The following is a 20,523-nucleotide window of genomic DNA, read 5'->3' on the forward strand; positions in this document are numbered from 1 at the left end:
GCTTAAAAGTAATACATACAACTCCAGTGGTTTAATCCATGACAACATAATTGATATATGGTGTGAGTGAGAAACAGATCAATATTTAAGAACATTTTTGCTAAAAATTCTTCTCTCTGCCCAGTAGGTGTCGATATGCATGAAGAATGTGAATCACCAAAAACACAAGAAGAAAGTGAAAGTTAAAGTGGAGACTGACTGAGCAGGGAAGAGAATTAATGGTAAAAAAGGAATTAAATAGTGATCCGTTTCTCACCACATCTATCATATCTCTTCTGAAGACATGGATTATACCACTGGAGGCACATGGAATAGACTACTTTTATGCTGATTTATGTGATTATATGAGCTTCAATATTTTAGCACCGATTCACTTTCATTGTATGGACCTTGTATGGACATTGTATGCATTGTGTCTCCCTTTTATTTTTTGGAATCAGATTCAAGTCATGTTTATCATAGATAAGTGAAGTATTTTAAAATTATACAGTGTTCATTATAATGGGGCATAGGCTTTGCAACTTGCTACTCTTTTACTCTTACTTGAGTAGTTTTTAGGATAGCTACTTTTACTCATACTACATTTTTTGGGAAGTAACTGTACTTCTACTTGAGAATGATTTTACAGTACTCTCTCCACCCCTGAATATAAATGGGAATATTCTTCAGATATATTTTACTCGTAAGAATTTCTAGGGGTGCCAATAATTGTGGCAAATGTATTTTGGAGAAGAAGAAAAAAATTATTATAGGAGTCACCATCACAAATATACAATATTACCCCTGAATACCCATTCTGTATTTATTTGTTCTGACAATCATCATGTGCAACTCTCCTGTTCTCACAGGACCCTTCTCATGTCATCTTCCATCGAGCTGTGTGAGGTTCTGATGATGTTCAGAGCAGTTACACACAGATTAATCCTTTATTTGTTCAGGAGAGATGCAGTTAAATGTCTTCCCAATTCTCAGTAGTAAACTGCCACACACCCCTTGTCCACTTCACTTCAAAATCTAAACCGAACATAAAAACTACATCCACTTTAAAGAGGATCGATTATGCTTTTGGGGATTTTACCTTTCCTCTAGTGTGTAATATAGTTGTTTGTGCATGTAAAAGGTCTGCACAGTTACTAAGCACAAAGTCCACGCCAAAGGGAGTTACTTTCTCCCACAGAAAACACTGCTCCTGAACTTCCTGAAACACCTGGTTTGTAGTCCTGCCATTACTTCCGTGACATAGCTGTCATTATGCAACACATTTGCATAATACCCGCTGTTTCATTTCCGACACACGCACTAAGCGGTTGACCAATCACAAAGAGCTTTTTGGAAAGATGGACTTTAAAGAGACAGGAGCTACAACAGAGTGTTTCAGACAGAGGGTGAAAAGAGGTTCTGCAGTAATGTACAGTATGTGTTTTTTGAACGTTAAAGCATGTAAATCTATTCTTGTTGACCCCCCAAATAAAATTATGAACCTGTGAATGAGCATAATATGGGCTCTTTAAAGGAAAAGATCAATCAAAAACAAAGATTCTGTCATTATTTTCTCACCCTAATATCGTTTCAAATCCACATTCTGTTATTTATTTCAGCTGAACACAAAAGTAGAAAAATTGCTCTTTCCATACAGTGAGAGCTTATAGTGACCAAGGGCTGTCAAGCTCAGAAAAAAGACAAAAATGTGGGCTTATAGACCATTTCAAGTATGTAAACAAAAACTAAGAAATTAGAAAGGTCCAAACATATTTCCAGATCCTTTCGAGTAATGTCTCTTTTTCAAGTAGGTCAGTTCACTTGGCGGCCATCTTTGGAACGCTCTTGTGCAGTTTGCGCAGCTATTTTATGTGAACAAGTGTCATGAAAATGCAGCTCCTATCTACTTAAATGGGGAAAGATGGAAATCTCCAAAACGGTCGGTCAAGATTCATTCATTATAGTGGGAGCGATCTGTAGTCACTTTTAGAGCTCTACTTCGCAAACGTACAATTAGTTGCCATAAATTTAGTTCACTTACCAGAGATAAGTTGTGTTGTGTGCTATAGTTGTTAGCATTGAACGTATCCAGCCATCTCGCTTCACTCTTGCCGTTCATGCGTCCATTTGTGGTTTGCTTTTTTTGGAGATCTAAACAATTTCCATTAGTTCCAGGCATCCAGTGAGCATCCAGCCACCAAACAACATGGTCCACATTTTAGTAATAGAATTTTATGACAATCGTGTTAATGTTATCAATATTAATCGTGTTAAAGTCACTATGAAAGAAGCGCCTCCCGCTGTTGTTTTGAATGAGTTCGACAACTAGTAGAAAAAAGGAACAAAGACATCACTTCCTTAAACTGACGAATATTCTTGAAATGGTCTATACGACACGTGCTATATTCCAAGTATTATGAAGCCATACAAAATGTTCATCTTCCCATCCACCAAAGCTTGCATCTAGCCTGATCTCATGAAAATTACATGGTAACATTTTTGCAAAATTATATTATGTGGTTCCTTACATGTATCAAAGCAGTTCTGATGTGGAATGGCCACTGTGTGGCACTAAAATGAGTTAAATGTTCTTCCAAACAGTTGATGTAATTGAGGTTAATGCGCTATTGAGTTCTAAATCAACAACAAGTCATTGTGGCAGCGGGGTCGTGGTCAAGTGTCCTTCCGGGGAGAGAGAGCGTTTATGGGCAGCTGTTCGTCATATGTGTGTGTTTGTGTCTTTTGGTTTCAGTTTTACGTTAAAATATTATTTATATTATCAAGCCGGTTCTCGCCTCCTCCTTTCCATTAATCCCTTTACACTGGTGCCGAAACCCGGGAGGAGGAGGGAAGTCCTTGACACTGCCGTCTGACCCCCAGCGGACAGAACACCCCTTCGCATTCTCGGCAACCCATGGGGACACTCCTCCGCCCCTGGCAGCCACACTCGGGGAGTCCAGTCCCCACTCGCCTCACGGACGCCGGCCATTCTCCGCGTCCGGGTGGTCGGGCTACTCCGTACCCTGGCGGATGGCAGCAGCACTCCCCTGGGTGGACGTTTCGGCACCAGTGTAAAGGGATTAATGGAAAGGAGGAGGCGAGAACCACCTTGACAATATAAAAGCTATTTTAATAAAACAAAAGGCACACACACATATGACGGACAGCTGCCTGTAAACGCTCTCTCTCGACACTTGACCACGCCCCTGCTGCCACAGTCATGTACCATAGTAAGTGTTGAGATGTTGTGAGATAGCATTGTGTAAGAATAAGGGAAAAAGTGTTTCTGAAACGATATTCTGTAATTTTACATTGTGTTTTGTGTGAAAAGGAAATAAAGGTTAGTGTTGTTATAAAGCCTCTATAGTGTTCATTTTTTTGAGCCACAATCTCTCAATCGCTTCTCTATCTCTTTCTTGAACTCCAAATCACCTGTCCTGTTGATTTGTATACACCACTGTTTGGCATAACGTCTGTCCTCACAGTGTATAATCTTGCTGTAATGGAGATTGAAAACTATTGTGTTAACAATATATATATATATATATATATATATATATATATATATATATATATATATATATATATATATATATTTCTGCTTTGTAATCTGGATGAAATCTGTATTGATGTTGAGTGTCAAACGGATTGATGATTTGGAAATGTGTGTCATAACACATCTCTGCTGAGGCTTCATGTTATTAAACTGCACACAATCCAATGCAGAACCTATATAATCCAAGTGCTAAGACCTCCATACAGGGAAGAAGGGATGAAAAAAATTGATGGAGGGTAGAGAGAGGGGACAGACAACAGCCAACAGCTTGTGGTTCAGGAAGTCACAGTGCGAGTCTAGCACAAGTGTGTGAGCTGTCATGAATCTGTAAATGCATATAATGACATGATGTTTGATGAACGAATGATTAAACAGTCAAATGTCAGGCTTAAAAACAAACAAATGGATGGAAAATCAAATCCGCCATGATCAAGGTGTTACTCGGTACAGTACACAAAGACACACATCGAGACTCACACATAATACTATAAGCCTGTGCAGCTATAAATACCCTCCAAAGTATACACTCACCTAAAGGATTATTAGGAACACCATACTAATACTGTGTTTGACCCCCTTTCGCCTTCAGAACTGCCTTAATTCTGCATTGATTCAACAAGGTGCTGAAAGCATTCTTTAGAAATGTTGGCCCATATTGATAGGATAGCATCTTGCAGTTGATGGAGATTTGTGGGATGCACATCCAGGGCATGAAGCTCCCGTTCCACCACATCCCAAAGATGCTCTATTGGGTTGAGATCTGGTGACTGTGGGGGCCATTTTAGTACAGTGAACTCATTGTCATGTTCAAGAAACCAATTTGAAATGATTCGAGCTTTGTGACATGGTGCATTATCCTGCTGGAAGTAGCCATCAGAGGATGGGTACATGGTGGCCATAAAGGGATGGACATGGTCAGAAACAATGCTCAGGTAGGCCGTGGCATTTAAACGATGCCCAATTGGCACTAAGGGGCCTAAAGTGTGCCAAGAAAACATCCCCCACACCATTACACCACCACCAGCCTGCACAGTGGTAACAAGGCATGATGGATCCATGTTCTCATTCTGTTTATGCCAAATTCTGACTCTACCATCTGAATGTCTCAACAGAAATCGAGACTCATCAGACCAGGCAACATTTTTCCAGTCTTCAACTGTCCAATTTTGGTGAGCTCTTGCAAATTGTAGCCTCTTTTTCTTATTTGTAGTGGAGATGAGTGGTACCCGGTGGGGTCTTCTGCTGTTGTAGCCCATCTGCCTCAAGGTTGTGCGTGTTGTGGCTTCACAAATACTTTGCTGCATACCTCGGTTGTAACGAGTGGTTATTTCAGGCAAAGTTGCTCTTCTATCAGCTTGAATCAGTTGGCCCATTCTCCTCTGAACTCTAGCATCAACAAGGCATTTTCACCCACAGGACTGCCGCATACTGGATGTTCTTCCCTTTTCACACCATTCTTTGTAAACCCTAGAAATGGTTGTGCGTGAAAATCCCAGTAACTGAGCAGATTGTGAAATACTCAGACCGGCCCGTCTGGCACCAACAACCATGCCATGCTCAAAATTGCTTAAATCACCTTTCTTTCCCATTCTGACATTCAGTTTGGAGTTCAGGAGATTGTCTTGACCAGGACCACACCCCTAAATGCATTGAAGCAACTGCCATGTGATTGGTTGATTAGATAATTGCATTAATGAGAAATTGAACAGGTGTTCCTAATAATCCTTTAGGTGAGTGTATACAGCTATCTGTAGCAGTGTTATGGAGGAAGTACAACTAGTAGCAATGCTTCTAATTTAACTACATGTTTTTGTTGTTTACCTGAATCCTGAATCTTTTAGTCATTTTTGTTTTTTAGAGGAATATTTAGTTAAATTCTGTTGATGTTTTTGGATTGTTTATAGAAACAGGGTGTATAATCTATTCCATGTGTTCTATCATTTCATTATCTATTATGTTTAATCCGGTCACCCTATTTTAAATAGTTCATTCAAAAACCCTCATTGTTTCCTGTTATTATATTTCCTAAATGTTATCATCTGTTATATTTCAGATTCATTTAAAAATACTTTTTAGTAGGTACTTTGTATTAGTAGCATGTGGTTAACTTACTACTTTATCACAGCTGTAGCTGAACTACAGAATTACAATTAGACTATAAAAATAGTTAAGACTACAAAATTAATTATTGCAAAATATTTGTTAACACTACATTAATGTTCCCTTTGTTAAGCATTTATAACAGGGTTCATCAATGACAAATATGTCATTAACAAATACATTATAAATCATATATATGCAGTTATAACAACATTAATACAAATAGCCACTTTCTTGCAATACAAAATAGTGAGCATTTTAACTTACATGTTATAAATGCTAAATAAATTCACTTGTTTATACTTATATTAATCAAAAACATAAAAGTTTTGATTTAGTTCATGATTGGCATCCCTGACCGAGTGCTCAGGGCTTGCGCAGAACAGCTGACTGACGTCTTCACCAACATTTTCAAGCACCTGCTTCAAAACAGCCACCATTTTACCAGTACCAAAACATGCTGCTGCAGTGGCCCTCAACAACTTCCGCCCCGTTGCTCTTACTCCCATCATCACTAAGTGTTTTGAGAGGCTGGTCCTCTCCCATCTGAAAACATGCCTGCCCCCAACAATGGACCCATATCAGTTTGCCTAAAAACACAACAGGTCAAATGAGGATGCTATTGCCTCAGCACTTCACTAACTTGGACACAAAAACAAATATGTCAGGATACTATTCATTGATTTTTGTTCTGCCTCCAATACTGTGATCCCATCCAAGCTGATCTCCATGCTCACTGATCTTGGCATCAGCCCCTCCCTCTGTAACTGGACCTTGGACTTTCTCACTAACAGACCACAGTCTGTTAGGATCAGTAACCACAACTCCTCCACCCTCACTTTGAACACTGATGCACCACAAGGCTGTGTGCTGAGTCCAATCCTCTGCTCCCTCTTTACCCACAACTACTTACCTGAGGATGGCTCCAGCACCATAATCAAGTTTGCAGATAACACCGCGATGGTAGGCCTGATCAGTGACAGCGATGAGACAGCATCTAGGGAAAAGGTACAGCGCCTGGCAGTGTGGTGTGCCAACAACAATCTCACACTCAAAACCCAGAAAACCAAGGAGCTGATTGTGGACTACCGTCGGACTAGGAAGGGCCACACATACACTCATCTACATTGATGGGGACGAAGTGGAGCGTGTGACTAGCTTCAAGTTCCTGGGTGTCCATATCTCTGAGGATATTTCCTGGACCTACAACATCTCTACTTTGATCAAAAATGTGCAACAGAGTCTTTACTTCCTTACAAAGCTAAGGAAAGCACACCTGTCCTCCAATATCCTGCTGAACTTTTACCGCTGCACTATTGAAAGTATCCTAAGATACTGCATCACAGTGTGGTATGGCAACTGCACATTCTCAGACCAGAAGCCCTCCATCGGGTGGCGAAAACTGCCAAATATATATATATATATATATATACACTCATCTAAAGGATTATTAGGAACACCATACTAATACTGTGTTTGACCCCCTTTCGCCTTCAGAACTGCCTTAATTCTACGTGGCATTGATTCAACAAGGTGCTGAAAGCATTCTTTAGAAATGTTGGCCCATATTGATAGGATAGCATCTTGCAGTTGATGGAGATTTGTGGGATGCACATCCAGGGCACGAAGCACCCGTTCCACCACATCCCAAAGATGCTCTATTGGGTTGAGATCTGGTGACTGTGGGGGCCATTTTAGTACAGTGAACTCATTGTCATGTTCAAGAAACCAATTTGAAATGATTCGAGCTTTGTGACATGGTGCATTATCCTGCTGGAAGTAGCCATTAGAGGATGGTACATGGTGGCCATAAAGGGATGGACATGGTCAGAAACAATGCTCAGGTAGGCCGTGGCATTTAAACGATGCCCAATTGGCACTAAGGGGCCTAAAGTGTGCCAAGAAAACATCCCCCACACCATTACACCACCACCACCAGCCTGCACAGTGGTAACAAGGCATGATGGATTCATGTTCTCATTCTGTTTACGCCAAATTCTGACTCTACCATCTGAATGTCTCAACAGAAATCGAGACTCATCAGACCAGGCAACATTTTTCCAGTCTTCAACTGTCCAATTTTGGTGAGCTCTTGCAAATTGTAGCCTCTTTTTCCTATTTGTAGTGGAGATGAGTGGTACCCGGTGGGGTCTTCTGCTGTTGTAGCCCATCCGCCTCAAGGTTGTGCGTGTTATGGCTTCACAAATGCTTTGCTGCATACCTCGGTTGTAACGAGTGGTTATTTCAGACAAAGTTGCTCTTCTATCAGCTTGAATCAGTTGGCCCATTCTCCTCTGACCTCTAGCATCAACAAGGCATTTTTGCCCACAGGACTGCCGCATACTGGATGTTTTTCCCTTTTCACACCATTCTTTGTAAACCCTAGAAATGGTTGTGCGTGAAAATCCCAGTAACTGAGCAGATTGTGAAATACTCAGACCGGCCCGTCTGGCACCAACAACCATGCCACGCTCAAAATTGCTTAAATCACCTTTCTTTCCCATTCTGACATTCAGTTTGGAGTTCAGGAGATTCTCTTGACCAGGAACACACCCCTAAATGCATTGAAGCAACTGCCATGTGATTGGTTGATTAGATAATTGCATTAATGAGAAATTGAACAGGTGTTCCTAATAATCCTTTAGGTGAGTGTATATAGCTATTTGCACTTCTGGTTTGATGCTAACTGCATTTCATTGGCTCTGTAACTGTACTCTGCACAATGACAATAAAGTTGAATCTAATCTAATCTAATTTATACCGCCATGCAGCAAAAATAGACTATTATAGAGAGATTAAAAGCAGGGATTGTGTCATTTTGCTACAGGCCACTTTGTGTAAATATTCATTACTGTATTGTCTAGACTCACTTGTGTTGAACTTTCATTGTCATGTGTAGACCCCGAAGCCGCCGCCAGGCGCTGCCATTTGCGCCATTTAGAATTTCAGCCGCCGCCAGCCAGTAATTTCGTAAGCCAAATTGAGCCGCCATCTGATAAAGTTTGGATGAGCCGGCTAGAATTATTTGCATCAAATAATAATTCTATCACATAGTGTAACGAATGGGAGGCTTGGAAGGCAGACGAGGAGAGCGGATCTAAATGCAGCTTTAACTTTTATTAAATAAACAAACAAATAAACACAAAGGAAACAGCCACAATGGGAAAACAATAAACAAAACACGATGAAACATAAACTGAGAACTCGGGCAGGGAACACAGACCAGGCTTGACAACATTCATCAGCATTCATCTACATACAACGATGGACCAGGACTGAACCAAAAACCAGGGTATAAATACATGAACATAAGAAAAAGGGGCCAATGAACAAACAGAACTCCAACAAGATACCAAGGGAATAAACAGAGGCAAATGGCAAATTAACGAGGGCAGGTGCAAACAATGAACAAAGAACACGAAGCTAACAAGAAAACTATGGAACTACAAAAGGGACAAAATGAAAACTACGGAACTACGAAAGTGACAAAAATGACAAACAAAGGGCAAACGTGAGAAAAGGCAAAGTATACATAACAGAGCCCCCCCTTTAAGGAGCGGATTCCAGACGCTCAAAAGTACCATCACAAAAAACAAATGTCCATTGACTGGGGGGGAAGCTTGTGGTGGGCAGACAGACCAAGGGGGGCAACGAGGAGCAGACAGGCAGTCCAGGGGGCAATGAGGGGCAGACCGGCAGTCCAAGGGGGGTACAGAGGGGGCTGGGTCAGGGGGCCTGGGAGGTGGCCACAGGACAGGGACCGGTTCAGGGGGCCTGGGAGCTGGCCACAGGGCAAGGATAGGTTCAGGAGGCCTGGGAGCTGGCCACAGGGCAAGGACAGGTTCAGGAGGCCTGGGAGCTGGCCACAGGGCAAGGACAGGCTCAGGAGGCCTGGGAGCTGGCCATAGGGCAAGGACAGGCTCAGGCGGCCTGGGAGCTGGCCACAGGGCAAGGACAGGTTCAGGAGGCCTGGGAGCTGGCCACAGGGCAAGGACATGCTCAGGCGGCCTGGGAGCTGGCCACAGGGCAAGGACAGGCTCTGGAGGCCTAACCGTGGGAGGCGGAGCCGTGGGAGGAGACTCTAGAGGTGGAGACCTGGGAGGCTCTGGAGGCGGAGCCGAGGGAGGTGGCGCAGCAGGAGGCTCTAGAGGCGGAGGCCTGGAAGGCTCAGGAGGTGGAGCCGATGGAGGTAGCGCCATAGGAGGCTTTAGGGGCGGAGGCCTGGAAGGCTCTGGAGGTGGAGCCGAGGGAGGCTTAGGAGACGGAACTGAGGAAGGCTCAGGAGGGGGAGCCGAGGAAGTCTCAGGAGGGGGAGCCGAGGAAGGGGGCGCCATAGGAGGCTTTAGGGGTGGAGACCTGGAAGGCTCTGGAGGCGGAGCCGAGGGAGGCTCTGGAGGCGGAGCCATAGGAGTCTCGGGGGCAGAGCCGTAGGAGGCTTGGGGAGAAGAGCCGTAGGAGGCTCGGGAGTCGGAGCCCAGGCAGGCTCGAGGGACTTGAGGGGCGGAGCCCTGGGAGGCTCGAGAGACTTGAGGGGTGGAGTCCTGGGAGGCTCGAGGGGTTTGAGAGGCGGAGCCCTGGAAGGCTCGAGAGGCTTGAGAGGCGGAGTCCTGGACGGCTCGAGAGGCTTGAGAGGAGGGGTCCTGGGAAACTCTGGAAGAGGAGTCCTAGCAGGCTCAGGGGCGTCGAGAGGCTGATACTGTACAAGGATGATCTGTGGACGGCGGGGCCATGGCGGAGCCCAAGAAGGCTCTGGAGTCTCTGGGGACAGAGCCGTAGGAGGCTCGGGAGGCTCAAGAGGAGGAGCCCTGGGAGGCTCGAGAGGCGCTGACTCTTGGACGGGCACGACCACTGGCGCTGGCTTTTGGACGGCCATGGCTGCTGGCACTGGCTCTTGGACGGTCATGGCTGCTGGCACTGGCTTTTGGACGGTCATGGCTACTGGCACTGGCTCTTGGATGGTCATGGCTGCTGGTGCTGGCTCAGGGACGGTCGAGGCTACAGGCGCTGGCTCAGGGACAGTCGAGGCTACAGGCGCTGGCTCAGGGACGGTCAAGGCTACAGGCGCTGGCTCCCTGCTGTCGGAGGCTACAGGCGCTGGCTCCCTGACATCAGAGGCTACAGGCACTGGCTCCCTGACATCGGAGGCTAATGGCACTGGCTGGTTGACCGGGGCTGACGAGGGCTCAGGCTCGCAGACCGTGGCTGATGTGGGCGCAGGCTCCCTCACCGTGGCTGACGTGGGCGCAGGCTCGCTCACCGTGGCTGACGTGGGTGCAGGCTCGCTCACCGTGGCTGACGTGGGTGCAGGCTCTGGCTCGCTCACAGTGACAGGCGTGGGCTCTGACTCGCAGACCGGGGCAGGCGTGGGCTCTGGCTCGCAGACCGGGGCAGGCGTGGGCTCTGGCTCGCAGACCGGGGCAGGCGTGGGCCGGGAGGCGGAAGCCCGTCTTCTCTTCCTCCTCTGGGCGGACGAAGTTGAGCACGCCGGCTCGAGGATCGCGGAAGCGGGGCACACCGGCTCTGAAGCGGACGAGGTTGGCAGCCTGTAAGTCAGAGACGAATCGTGGCAGACAGGGGGAGTACCTTTGTGGGAAGAGCGGTAGCGTCATCCCCCAGATCGTCCATAGTGGGCGGCGATCCGCTGACTCGTAGGGTCTCCTCCACATAATTGAGGAGTGTCCAGCAACGATTCGTCGGCAGCAACCGCTCCCTCAGAGACCCGTTCAAGCTACCCCGGAAGAAGGGGAAATCAGAGATTTGTGCCAGCTCCAGAAAATCTTGGACGTGGTCCTCCAAAGGGCGGTCCCCCTGCTTTAGGCAAAGGAGCCGGTAATTCGCCAGATAAGCTGCTAGATCCATTTTGTGGTGAATCGTTCTGTAACGAATGGGAGGCTTGGAAGGCAGACGAGGAGAGCGGATCTAAATGCAGCTTTAACTTTTATTAAATAAACAAACAAATAAACACAAAGGAAAAAGCCACAATGGGAAAACAATAAACAAAACACGATGAAACATAAACTGAGAACTCGGGCAGGGAACACAGACCAGGCTTGACAACATTCATCAACATTCATCTACATACAACGATTGACCAGGACTGAACCAAAAACCAGGGTATAAATACATGAACATAAGAAAAAGGGGCCAATGAACAAACAGAACTCCAACAAGATACCAAGGGAATAAACAAAGGCAAATGGCAAATTAACGAGGGCAGGTGCAAACAATGAACAGAGAACACGAGGCTAACAAGAAAACTATGGAACTACAAAAGGGACAAAATGAAAACTACGGAACTACGAAAGTGACAAAAATGACAAACAAAGGGCAAACGTGAGACAAGGCAAAGTATACATAACACATAGAGACATACACACACGAAATATATAAACAATACACGAGTTCTATTTTCCCACTGGATTCATAACAGCACAGTCTTGTGCTCGTTGCTACGATACACAGACTCACAGTGAATTGACGACCAATTAAAATTGCTCGTTTTCCGTACAGAAGAAGCGATTCATTTTTTTCTCGCACTGAGGTGAAATGGCGGAAAGAAGCATGCAAGGTAATTTTGATCTCACTTCTCACATACTTTCCTAATTCCTACTTTCCTAATTCCTTTTTTTTTTTAACTTAGGCCTACCCAGACATTTGTTAAATCTTCAGGGCACGGTTGCACAAACACCTGAATCAAAGATTGATGTTATGAACCAAATATTCTGGAACGGAGAGATTTATAGCACTGAACGTAATATTACTGCAGTAACAAACCATCGTTTCCACATTGCTAATTCACAACGCATGCGTCAGTGTACATTGAAGTGAAATGTGCAAAACTTTGTCCAAAATAATACTGATAACAGTGTGTGTTTATATTAAGGCGAGACACGGCAGGCAAAAACATCGTTTTTTTTTTACTGGTCAATTTTGAGATTTTTGGATATTTGTCTTCAATAACATGTCTTCTTTCAGACTTGTGGTGAAAAAAGTCAGAAATACACATTTAGGTCTTTATTTTACTACACTTCGTCTGTTTGCGTCTGTAGATTTCTCATAAATTCAACAAAAGTTTGCGTTCTTAATCAAGGTGTAATATGATAAGCTTCATCCATGATAATGCCAAGTTATTGTATACAACTTAGCCTACATACATTTAGCCTAAACACAACACATTGTAGGCTATTTGAAAATGTTTAGTAGCATACAGACTACAAAATAAATATGCACATACGTTGTGAAAGTAAAATCTGGTGTTTTCTTTATTACATTGTATTGCATTTTGTAGAAATATAGTGTAAGTCATGCATTGCTTGGAAATATTGAGATCTAGTAAATCAGTATAACATAGACATCTGTAGGCATGAAGTGGCAGCTTCAGCCATTTGCAGCTATGAAAAGTTTGGCGGCTGCAGCAGCCATTTAGGTTTTGGCTGAGCCGGCTAGCCAGCCAATAACTTCATCAGCCAGCCATTATTCTCAAAACAAATGGCTTCGGGCTCTAGTCATGTTGATGTCAAAAGATTGGCACTACTGTGAGTGATGTCCCAGTTTATCTAGTTCTATATACCTTAAGTCCTCAGAAAAACACTTTTCAGATCTTCACACTCATTCACAGCATTTATCATATAAGCCTGATGGCCACCTAAGTTAAGTAACAGAAACAGTGTTACACAGTACAAATACATTTTTACTATGTGAATCCTCCCAGCAATTACAGACATACTTTAAACTATACTGAACTATCGACAAAGATTTTATGTGCTTGAGTTAAACGTAAAAATATTATGTCGACATTTGTGACATTTTAACGATAATGTGCATATCCATCAGCTTTATTTTGATGCGCTAATACTTTTTCTGCAAAATATCCTTGGATGGAAACGTAGTTTATGATATTATAGTCTCTAGAATGAGTCCCTATTTAAATGTAATTGTTATCCAGCAGGCAAAAATTATACAGAGCTTTTTCTTGAAATGCTCAGGTGAAATGCCAAGAAAATTCTTCTACACCCCCTTTGATAATGACACAAATTCATTAAAATCCTCATAAAAGCTCACATTAGAGAAAATAAACTACCCACACAGCTCACTAATGCTGAATATAATGAATAAAGCAGTTCCTTGGGACTTAGGCATATCCTGTCAAATGCAGAGTAATTCACCATTGGCTGCTAAGCAGTCTGCGCTCAGTGAAGTGTGAGTGTTGAGGTAGTGACTAATGAATGAGATATGATCCGGCAATCATTCATTTTCAGCCCGATGGCACCTCCACAGAAGTGTTGCTCTATTGATGGCCAGCCAAATCTCTGCCAGGCTTGACAATGGCAGAATTACACGCCAAATGTCGCCCTGCCGAGACTCGTGAAAGGAAAGAGGAAAGATTCAAGCATCTTTTGCCATGGAATCAAGGCATATCTTGGGTCCTAGTGCAGCAATTAACTGCGAGTTCAGCAGAATAAGTCATTTCAGCCTATTAATATATGCCACACTTTGCTGAATGAGATGCAGAGAGAGATACAGTCATCCATTACATCATAGGTTTTAGGATTGGGTGGTTATATTACGCAGCTCCTTACACATTTTATGGCAGTTCTGAGGTGAAATGTAATTTTATTGATTAATTCGAATTTTCACTTTGACATCATTTTTTTTTTATCAAAGAATTTACATAAAAATATTAGCTAATGCTATAGTTGGATATGTTGTCAATCTACCAAAGACTGAACAAGGAAGAGAAAAAATGTCATATCACTTGTCTTGATGCCTTGAGGCTTGATGCTTGATGCCCAATCAAATCAGCTGCACGTGTGCAAATGAACCAAAATCAAACATCAAATAAAAGTATCAGATTAGGGAGACTGATATAAAAGACACTAGTAATATTTCCAGTGCGATTGTACAGTGTGATTGTAGCTCAGCTTCGTCCATCATGCATATATACAGCAGCTTAACCAGAACTGGCCTCGGCTTTCTGTGCATGTTGATGATCAGTCTCCTTTGTTTTCTTTTAATACCCATAACAAAGCTTTAGTTGCGTGATAGTTGTGGGTGCTTTATATCAAATCATTTGGATAGGTCATAAATGGGAGAATCAAACATCCTCTGCTCCTTCTTTTACCACGATGATTCAGATGGATTGCTAATTATAGTTCAGCATCTGTAGTAGGGCTGCTCTGTTATGGGAAAAATAACATCACGATTATTTTGGTCAATATTGCGATCACGGTTATTTAACACGATTACTTATTGACTTTGGAAACATCATGCATTTATTAAACTTTAAAAATGAAAATGTAAACTGCTATTGTCATATGACAATTATTTTAAGTTACTATGATGAGTAGGAGGGTGTGGCCGGGTCGTGAGGATGCACGCCGGCACTGAATCAGATGATCAGTGGGAGAGTGAGATAAAGGGGGGCCGGAGACGCCAGTTTGAGAGAGAGAGAGACAGACGCACACGACCGCGCTGCATGTGCGTGTGTTTGTTTATGTTTGATTTATGTTGAGCTTCTCATTAAACTTTATGTTGACTGTTCAGCCAGTTCCCGCCTCCTCCTTGCCCACCTTTAACTGTTACAGTTACATATGGTAGTCAGATAAAGGAAAGGCTTCATTGACATCATTTACAGCAGGGGTGCTCACACTTCTATGGAATGAGATCTACTTTTTCATCATGTTACTAAATCAAGATCTACCAAGGCTATACATTATCACAATACCAAAATGTCAGTAGTCGGTAGTGAAATTTGATGATTCTCAATACCATCTTCAAAACCACAACAAATAATAACACTAATATGTTAATTATGGAAGAATGGTTTCAAGTTAATTCATTTTTCAAGACTAGTAAACAGTCTTTGAAAAAAAAAGCAATGAATAGAAAGATTAAAAATATAGAACAAAAAATACCAATTAAGAAAATTCAGTGCTTTTTAACAGCTTTAAAAGTTTTTAACAGCAGTTTTAAGTATTCATGTAAAAATTCAGAATGAACTGCAACATAAAAACTACTACTGGTCTTCACTGTATGATTATAATACATTAATACTTTTTAAAGATACTAAAGTTACTCAGTCAAGAGCAGTGAGTGTTTTCTCGTTTTCTTGTTATGGTTGTTTAATTATTATAATGATTACTAGATCACTAGTGAATTCTAAAATTATGTGCTCTGGATTATTTTCAACAGCAAAATAAGAATATGATATTTATAAGAAGTGACACAGGCCTAGGCAATCACAAATATAGCCAGTTATTTTTGCGCTATTGACATTTTAATCAGCCTGCTTAAGTAACATTCTGTTTCACTTGCCCCTTCAAAAATTAACTTGTCCCAGACAAGTGTTAATGTTGAGCCCTGATTAAATATTCCATTCAACATTCTCCGATAACAATTTTTTTTTCTGCAGTATAGCTACTGAAGTAAATGTGTACGTTAAAGGAGTTTTAGATATTATTTTGGAAAACAAGCCAAAAAAGACTAATCAAAAAGATATTTTGTTCCAGTGTATAATGGGCTGAGACTACACTCTCTCACTTTTATGTTCACTTCGATCCATATTTAACTTTCTCTTCTGCAGCAAACCTGTTGAGTTTGAAAATAAAATCAAAGCCAACATTGTGGAAGCGATCATTTTGACAAACATTGCAAGGTGAACGGTAATGATAAATCCTTTCATATTCCTGCACTGCTTAGCGTGTACCACTAGAGGGCGCCAAATGCTCACACAGTGCTGAATGGTGAATGAAGATGATCAGATTATAAAACACAGTAAATTGTGCAGCCTTCATGGATACCATACCATTGTTTTAGAGGTCAAAGTCTGCAGGTTTTAAAGAGCCCCCTTATCTATATATACTTTATCATATCTAGAGATTTATTTCGATTTTATTTCGATTATTTTCTAGATAGACTTTGTTTAGATAAAAAATAATACCTACATTGACTAAGAAGTATTTAGCAGTTTTCTGTATTGTGAACTGAACATCTGCTATTTTACTCACAATATTGATATTGCAACTTGTATTAAAGGGAATAAATAATTTTTCAAAAATGTAGGTATAGTAAAGGATTCTATGAGAACAGTTTGGATTTTTGAGCCAAGTGTATTTTTAGAGAGAGAGAGAGAGAATGGGAGGAAGAGAGGGAGATGGGGCAAAGCTACACTCACCAAGAGTGACAGAGAGAGCATGAGGCAGAGGAGGGAGCACAGAAAACGAGAGTACAGAAAGACAGCCGCTCAGTATGTATTGTATATGATAGAACATTACATATTTTACATATGCTAGGCAATTCCACAAAAATGCTAAAAAATATTAAAAAAAATAAACATTTATAATCAACAAAAAAACCAACCTTTTAAATTCTATCAGGGTGCAATGTCTAGACTGGTAGAGGGCGCCGGCTGCTCACACAGCACTGACTAAAGCACTGAATGAAGTGCAAAATGCAGACTACATCCAGACTACATTTTAATTGTTGCGATTTTTAATCTTAACTCAATCAGTCGTGCAGCCTTAATGGATACCATACCAATGTCTCAGAAGTCAAATGTCACGTCTGTAACGCTGGTTTGTCCTCATTAATGTGAGAACCAAAAATTAAAAAATGTTTTTAGGAGTGCCAACCATTCTACATGACTATCATTATTTCTGGATTGTGCATTTGAATTGACAGAGTTTTAACAAGGTGCATTGATAATGAATTATAAATAAACTATTGATTTTTCATATATGCATTTTCATGCTTTAACCAATATGCCGATAGTTTTAATTTGGTCAATAATTGACTGATTAATATCAGGGGCTGATGCATTGGTGTATCCCTAACTGAAACTCAACCTCATGTTGCTCAAAACTATCAAGACCTGTATGACCATTTTTTTCTGAATCTGTTTTAAGTTATTTAAATGTAAGAACAACAAAGAAACATGGAGTAGTGTGAAAATACAGAGCAGCATATAAGGGGTATTTGCTAGGCAAAAGGCAAATCAGAGTTTAGTTGTTTGTAGTTGCAGAGCAATGTCACAACTTGCTGCATTAATATGATATTAACTAATTTGTGGTCACATCTAATTTAACAAAAGTATTATAAGACTTTTCCTTTTTTTCAACATTTCTTAATTATTTTTGGTCATACCACCATGTTCACATGATATATGATGCACTGTCAGTAGGTGAGTTGCCAATAACCTGGATGCTAAGCATCTGTGGAGGGCTGTTCACCATTTCACCTTCCTTGTCTGCTGGCTGACTGCCTTCATGCACCCTGCTTGACAGTGACTGCCTTAAACATAAATTCAGATGACTGGCTGAGACAAATTAGTGTATTTTTCAGAAAATTGCATTCGAATTTTAAGTACAAGGCAATGCACACAAAGCAAAGCTAAAGTCTAATGTCAGATGTGCAGGTCATATATGATAAAAACCCCATGTAGCACAAACAAGCATTGAAAAATGTCCTTAAAAAGATGCAATATTTGCTTGAGCTAAATCCGGAAGCACAATTGTGTCCAAATTAGAAGAGGAGAGGAGAATGTGAGGGCTAAACAAGAAAAGAAAATAGCATCACACGAGCATTTGATGTCAGTTGAGGTCTCACGAGCTTCAGTGGTTCAAACATTGGAACTGCTGAAGCTTGAGATCAACCAATAGGAGCTCAAGCTGTGTGCAGGATTAACTCAAAGCTCAAAGCTCGAGGTCACTTTCTCTCCACCATAAGCCACCATTATGAGCAGATAACACCATACTATAATACTGGGAAATGAAAATACCTTATCCTTATCCACGCAATACATGCAGTTTTCTGTATTTCAATTTGCCGTTATATATATATATATATATATATATATATATATATATATATATAGTATAAGATACCTATAGTAGACTTAAACTGTTGCTTTTGTTTTATGGTTAAACTCAAACATGAATGGCACTATTAACAAGATTCCATGGACATATTTCTGCCACTAAGTTTCAGAAATATGTTCAGGGATAATTGTGTAATTTCTGTGACACTAGCAGCACCAAATGGAACCGCAAAATTAACATAATAATGTTTTTATTTTCTGAATAAAATGTGAGTTTTGCTTACCTGTGAAAAACTCTATTCTGGTGTTCTAGTGGTTGCTAGTTCAGTCAAAAGAGTGCACCATTAAGTCTCTATGATATTCTGGAGCCTAGATATGGATCTCCTGATTTAGAGTGCTTTAACACTTGGTTCAATTGCTTGGACCGGACCGGAGTTTGTTTCCTCCCCACTGCCCCCACTGGTCTCTGTTCTCATCATATTTTTTGGGTCGGAACCGCGGTCCGATTACATCATCAATGTGAGGACAAGTGGCAGCTGTTTACCACTGTAACTAGGCAACAACTCAAGAAGACATCAGCTTTGCTGTGTTATTATAGTATTCATCTCTTTGTATTTAAATGCAAAAAAGGACAAATATGTTTGTCTGCCACGGATGCATTGAATGTGCAATGATGTGAAGAATATTAGACATTAAAAATGATTTAATGATTTGGTACATTTGCATTCATATTAGCAGCAAAACGCACAGGAGTTCACATTAACCATACCCAAGACCACCCAGGACTTGAAGAAAAACAGCATTCACACCACCCAAATGAACCAAACTTCGACGTCATTCGAACTCGGGTGAGCAGCAAAAGTGCAAGTGTGAAGGCACCCTTAAAATCTTGGTACAGACCGTGTTCAGGCTTCAACTTAATGCCCGTGGAGACCCCTAGTGTCGATTATGTTTGTATGGGCTTGTGGTTTTCATTTGAAAGGCTGAGTGCTTGACAGAACAGCACATGAAAAAAAATATGCACACCCTAGCATGTACTTATTACATGGGTCTATGGAATACTCGATTCTGATTGGTCAATGGCATCATCTAGCATCTGATATTTCTGAGTAACAACCGGACATCTAGAGATTAAGACAAATCAGACGGACATCCGGGTATTGCGAGTCAACTTTCCTATTTCTCGGATCACTCTGCAATCTCTACAAGAAAGCTAATAAAATAATTTCAACTGAAATCAATGTTTCATGTCCATTATTTATTTATTCGGCAACAAGTCTTGTAATAATAAGCTGGATATTGAGCAGTCAGACGCCCTTTTTCACATAAAGAAAAAAAAAACAACAGAATTCAGATGTTCAGCGATTTCTTTCTTTTCACATAATTACATAATTTCAATGCAAATATTTATTTGGTAAGTAGCTGTGCAATAAGCAGGATAATTTAAAGTTGGCTGGTTGTTATCGCAAAATAAACCCCGAAAGGGTGATCAGGACCCCAACATGAAGCTTACATAAAAAAATTGCACGCATCACACCAAAGACCAAATTCTTATTCAAACCAGAGAAAACTGTCCAGAGTATCACATTGATTTTGCATTCCTTACCTTCCGATCATTGTAGAGTGCTGCTGCACAGCAGCCTCTAGGAGGCGCTCTAGAATGGTCCACTCTCCCATGGTTGGGTGCTGAATGCATGCAGGGGTCACTGTACCCGGACACCCAAGAATCCTTCACGTCGACCTCTGAAGATACCCAACAGTCCACACGACCTCTCTTTGAGGTAGTCAACAGCAACAGATACGCTCTGCTCCTACAAGTAGTCCCTTTGATGGCTTAAGAAGACATGCTTACATATGGTTCCTCCTCATCTGCTTTAGTCTAAATGTATTTGTGCTTTTCTTCGTTGGGTCTGAAGTTCTCAGGTGGCAGTTACTAGGCGAGAGCAACTAGGTTAAAGGCGCATAATTGGAGATTTTTACTTGTGTCTTGTCCCTGGATGACCCTGGCATACAAAAGTTAAATCTTTCATTGGTTTAGCATCTAAATACACACAGACTCACCGACACACAACAC

At 41.7% G+C, this 20,523-nt stretch overlaps 1 protein-coding gene across 1 annotated transcript in view; it reads right to left on the bottom strand.

Annotated features, from left to right (window-relative positions):
• The window catches only part of LOC127631772 (gap junction delta-2 protein), a 43,386-nt gene extending 23,125 nt beyond the window's left edge, over window positions 1-20,261 (bottom strand). Inside the window, exon 1 of the mRNA XM_052110088.1 lies at window positions 20,056-20,261. Within this exon, the coding sequence (XP_051966048.1) occupies window positions 20,056-20,126 (71 nt within the window). The 5' untranslated portion in view covers window positions 20,127-20,261. The remainder of the gene's footprint in view (window positions 1-20,055) is intronic.
• Window positions 20,262-20,523: the final 262 nt, after the last annotated feature.

This window comes from Xyrauchen texanus, chromosome 38 (genome assembly GCF_025860055.1).
Source record: "Xyrauchen texanus isolate HMW12.3.18 chromosome 38, RBS_HiC_50CHRs, whole genome shotgun sequence".
In the NCBI taxonomy this organism is placed as follows: Eukaryota; Metazoa; Chordata; class Actinopteri; order Cypriniformes; family Catostomidae; genus Xyrauchen; species Xyrauchen texanus.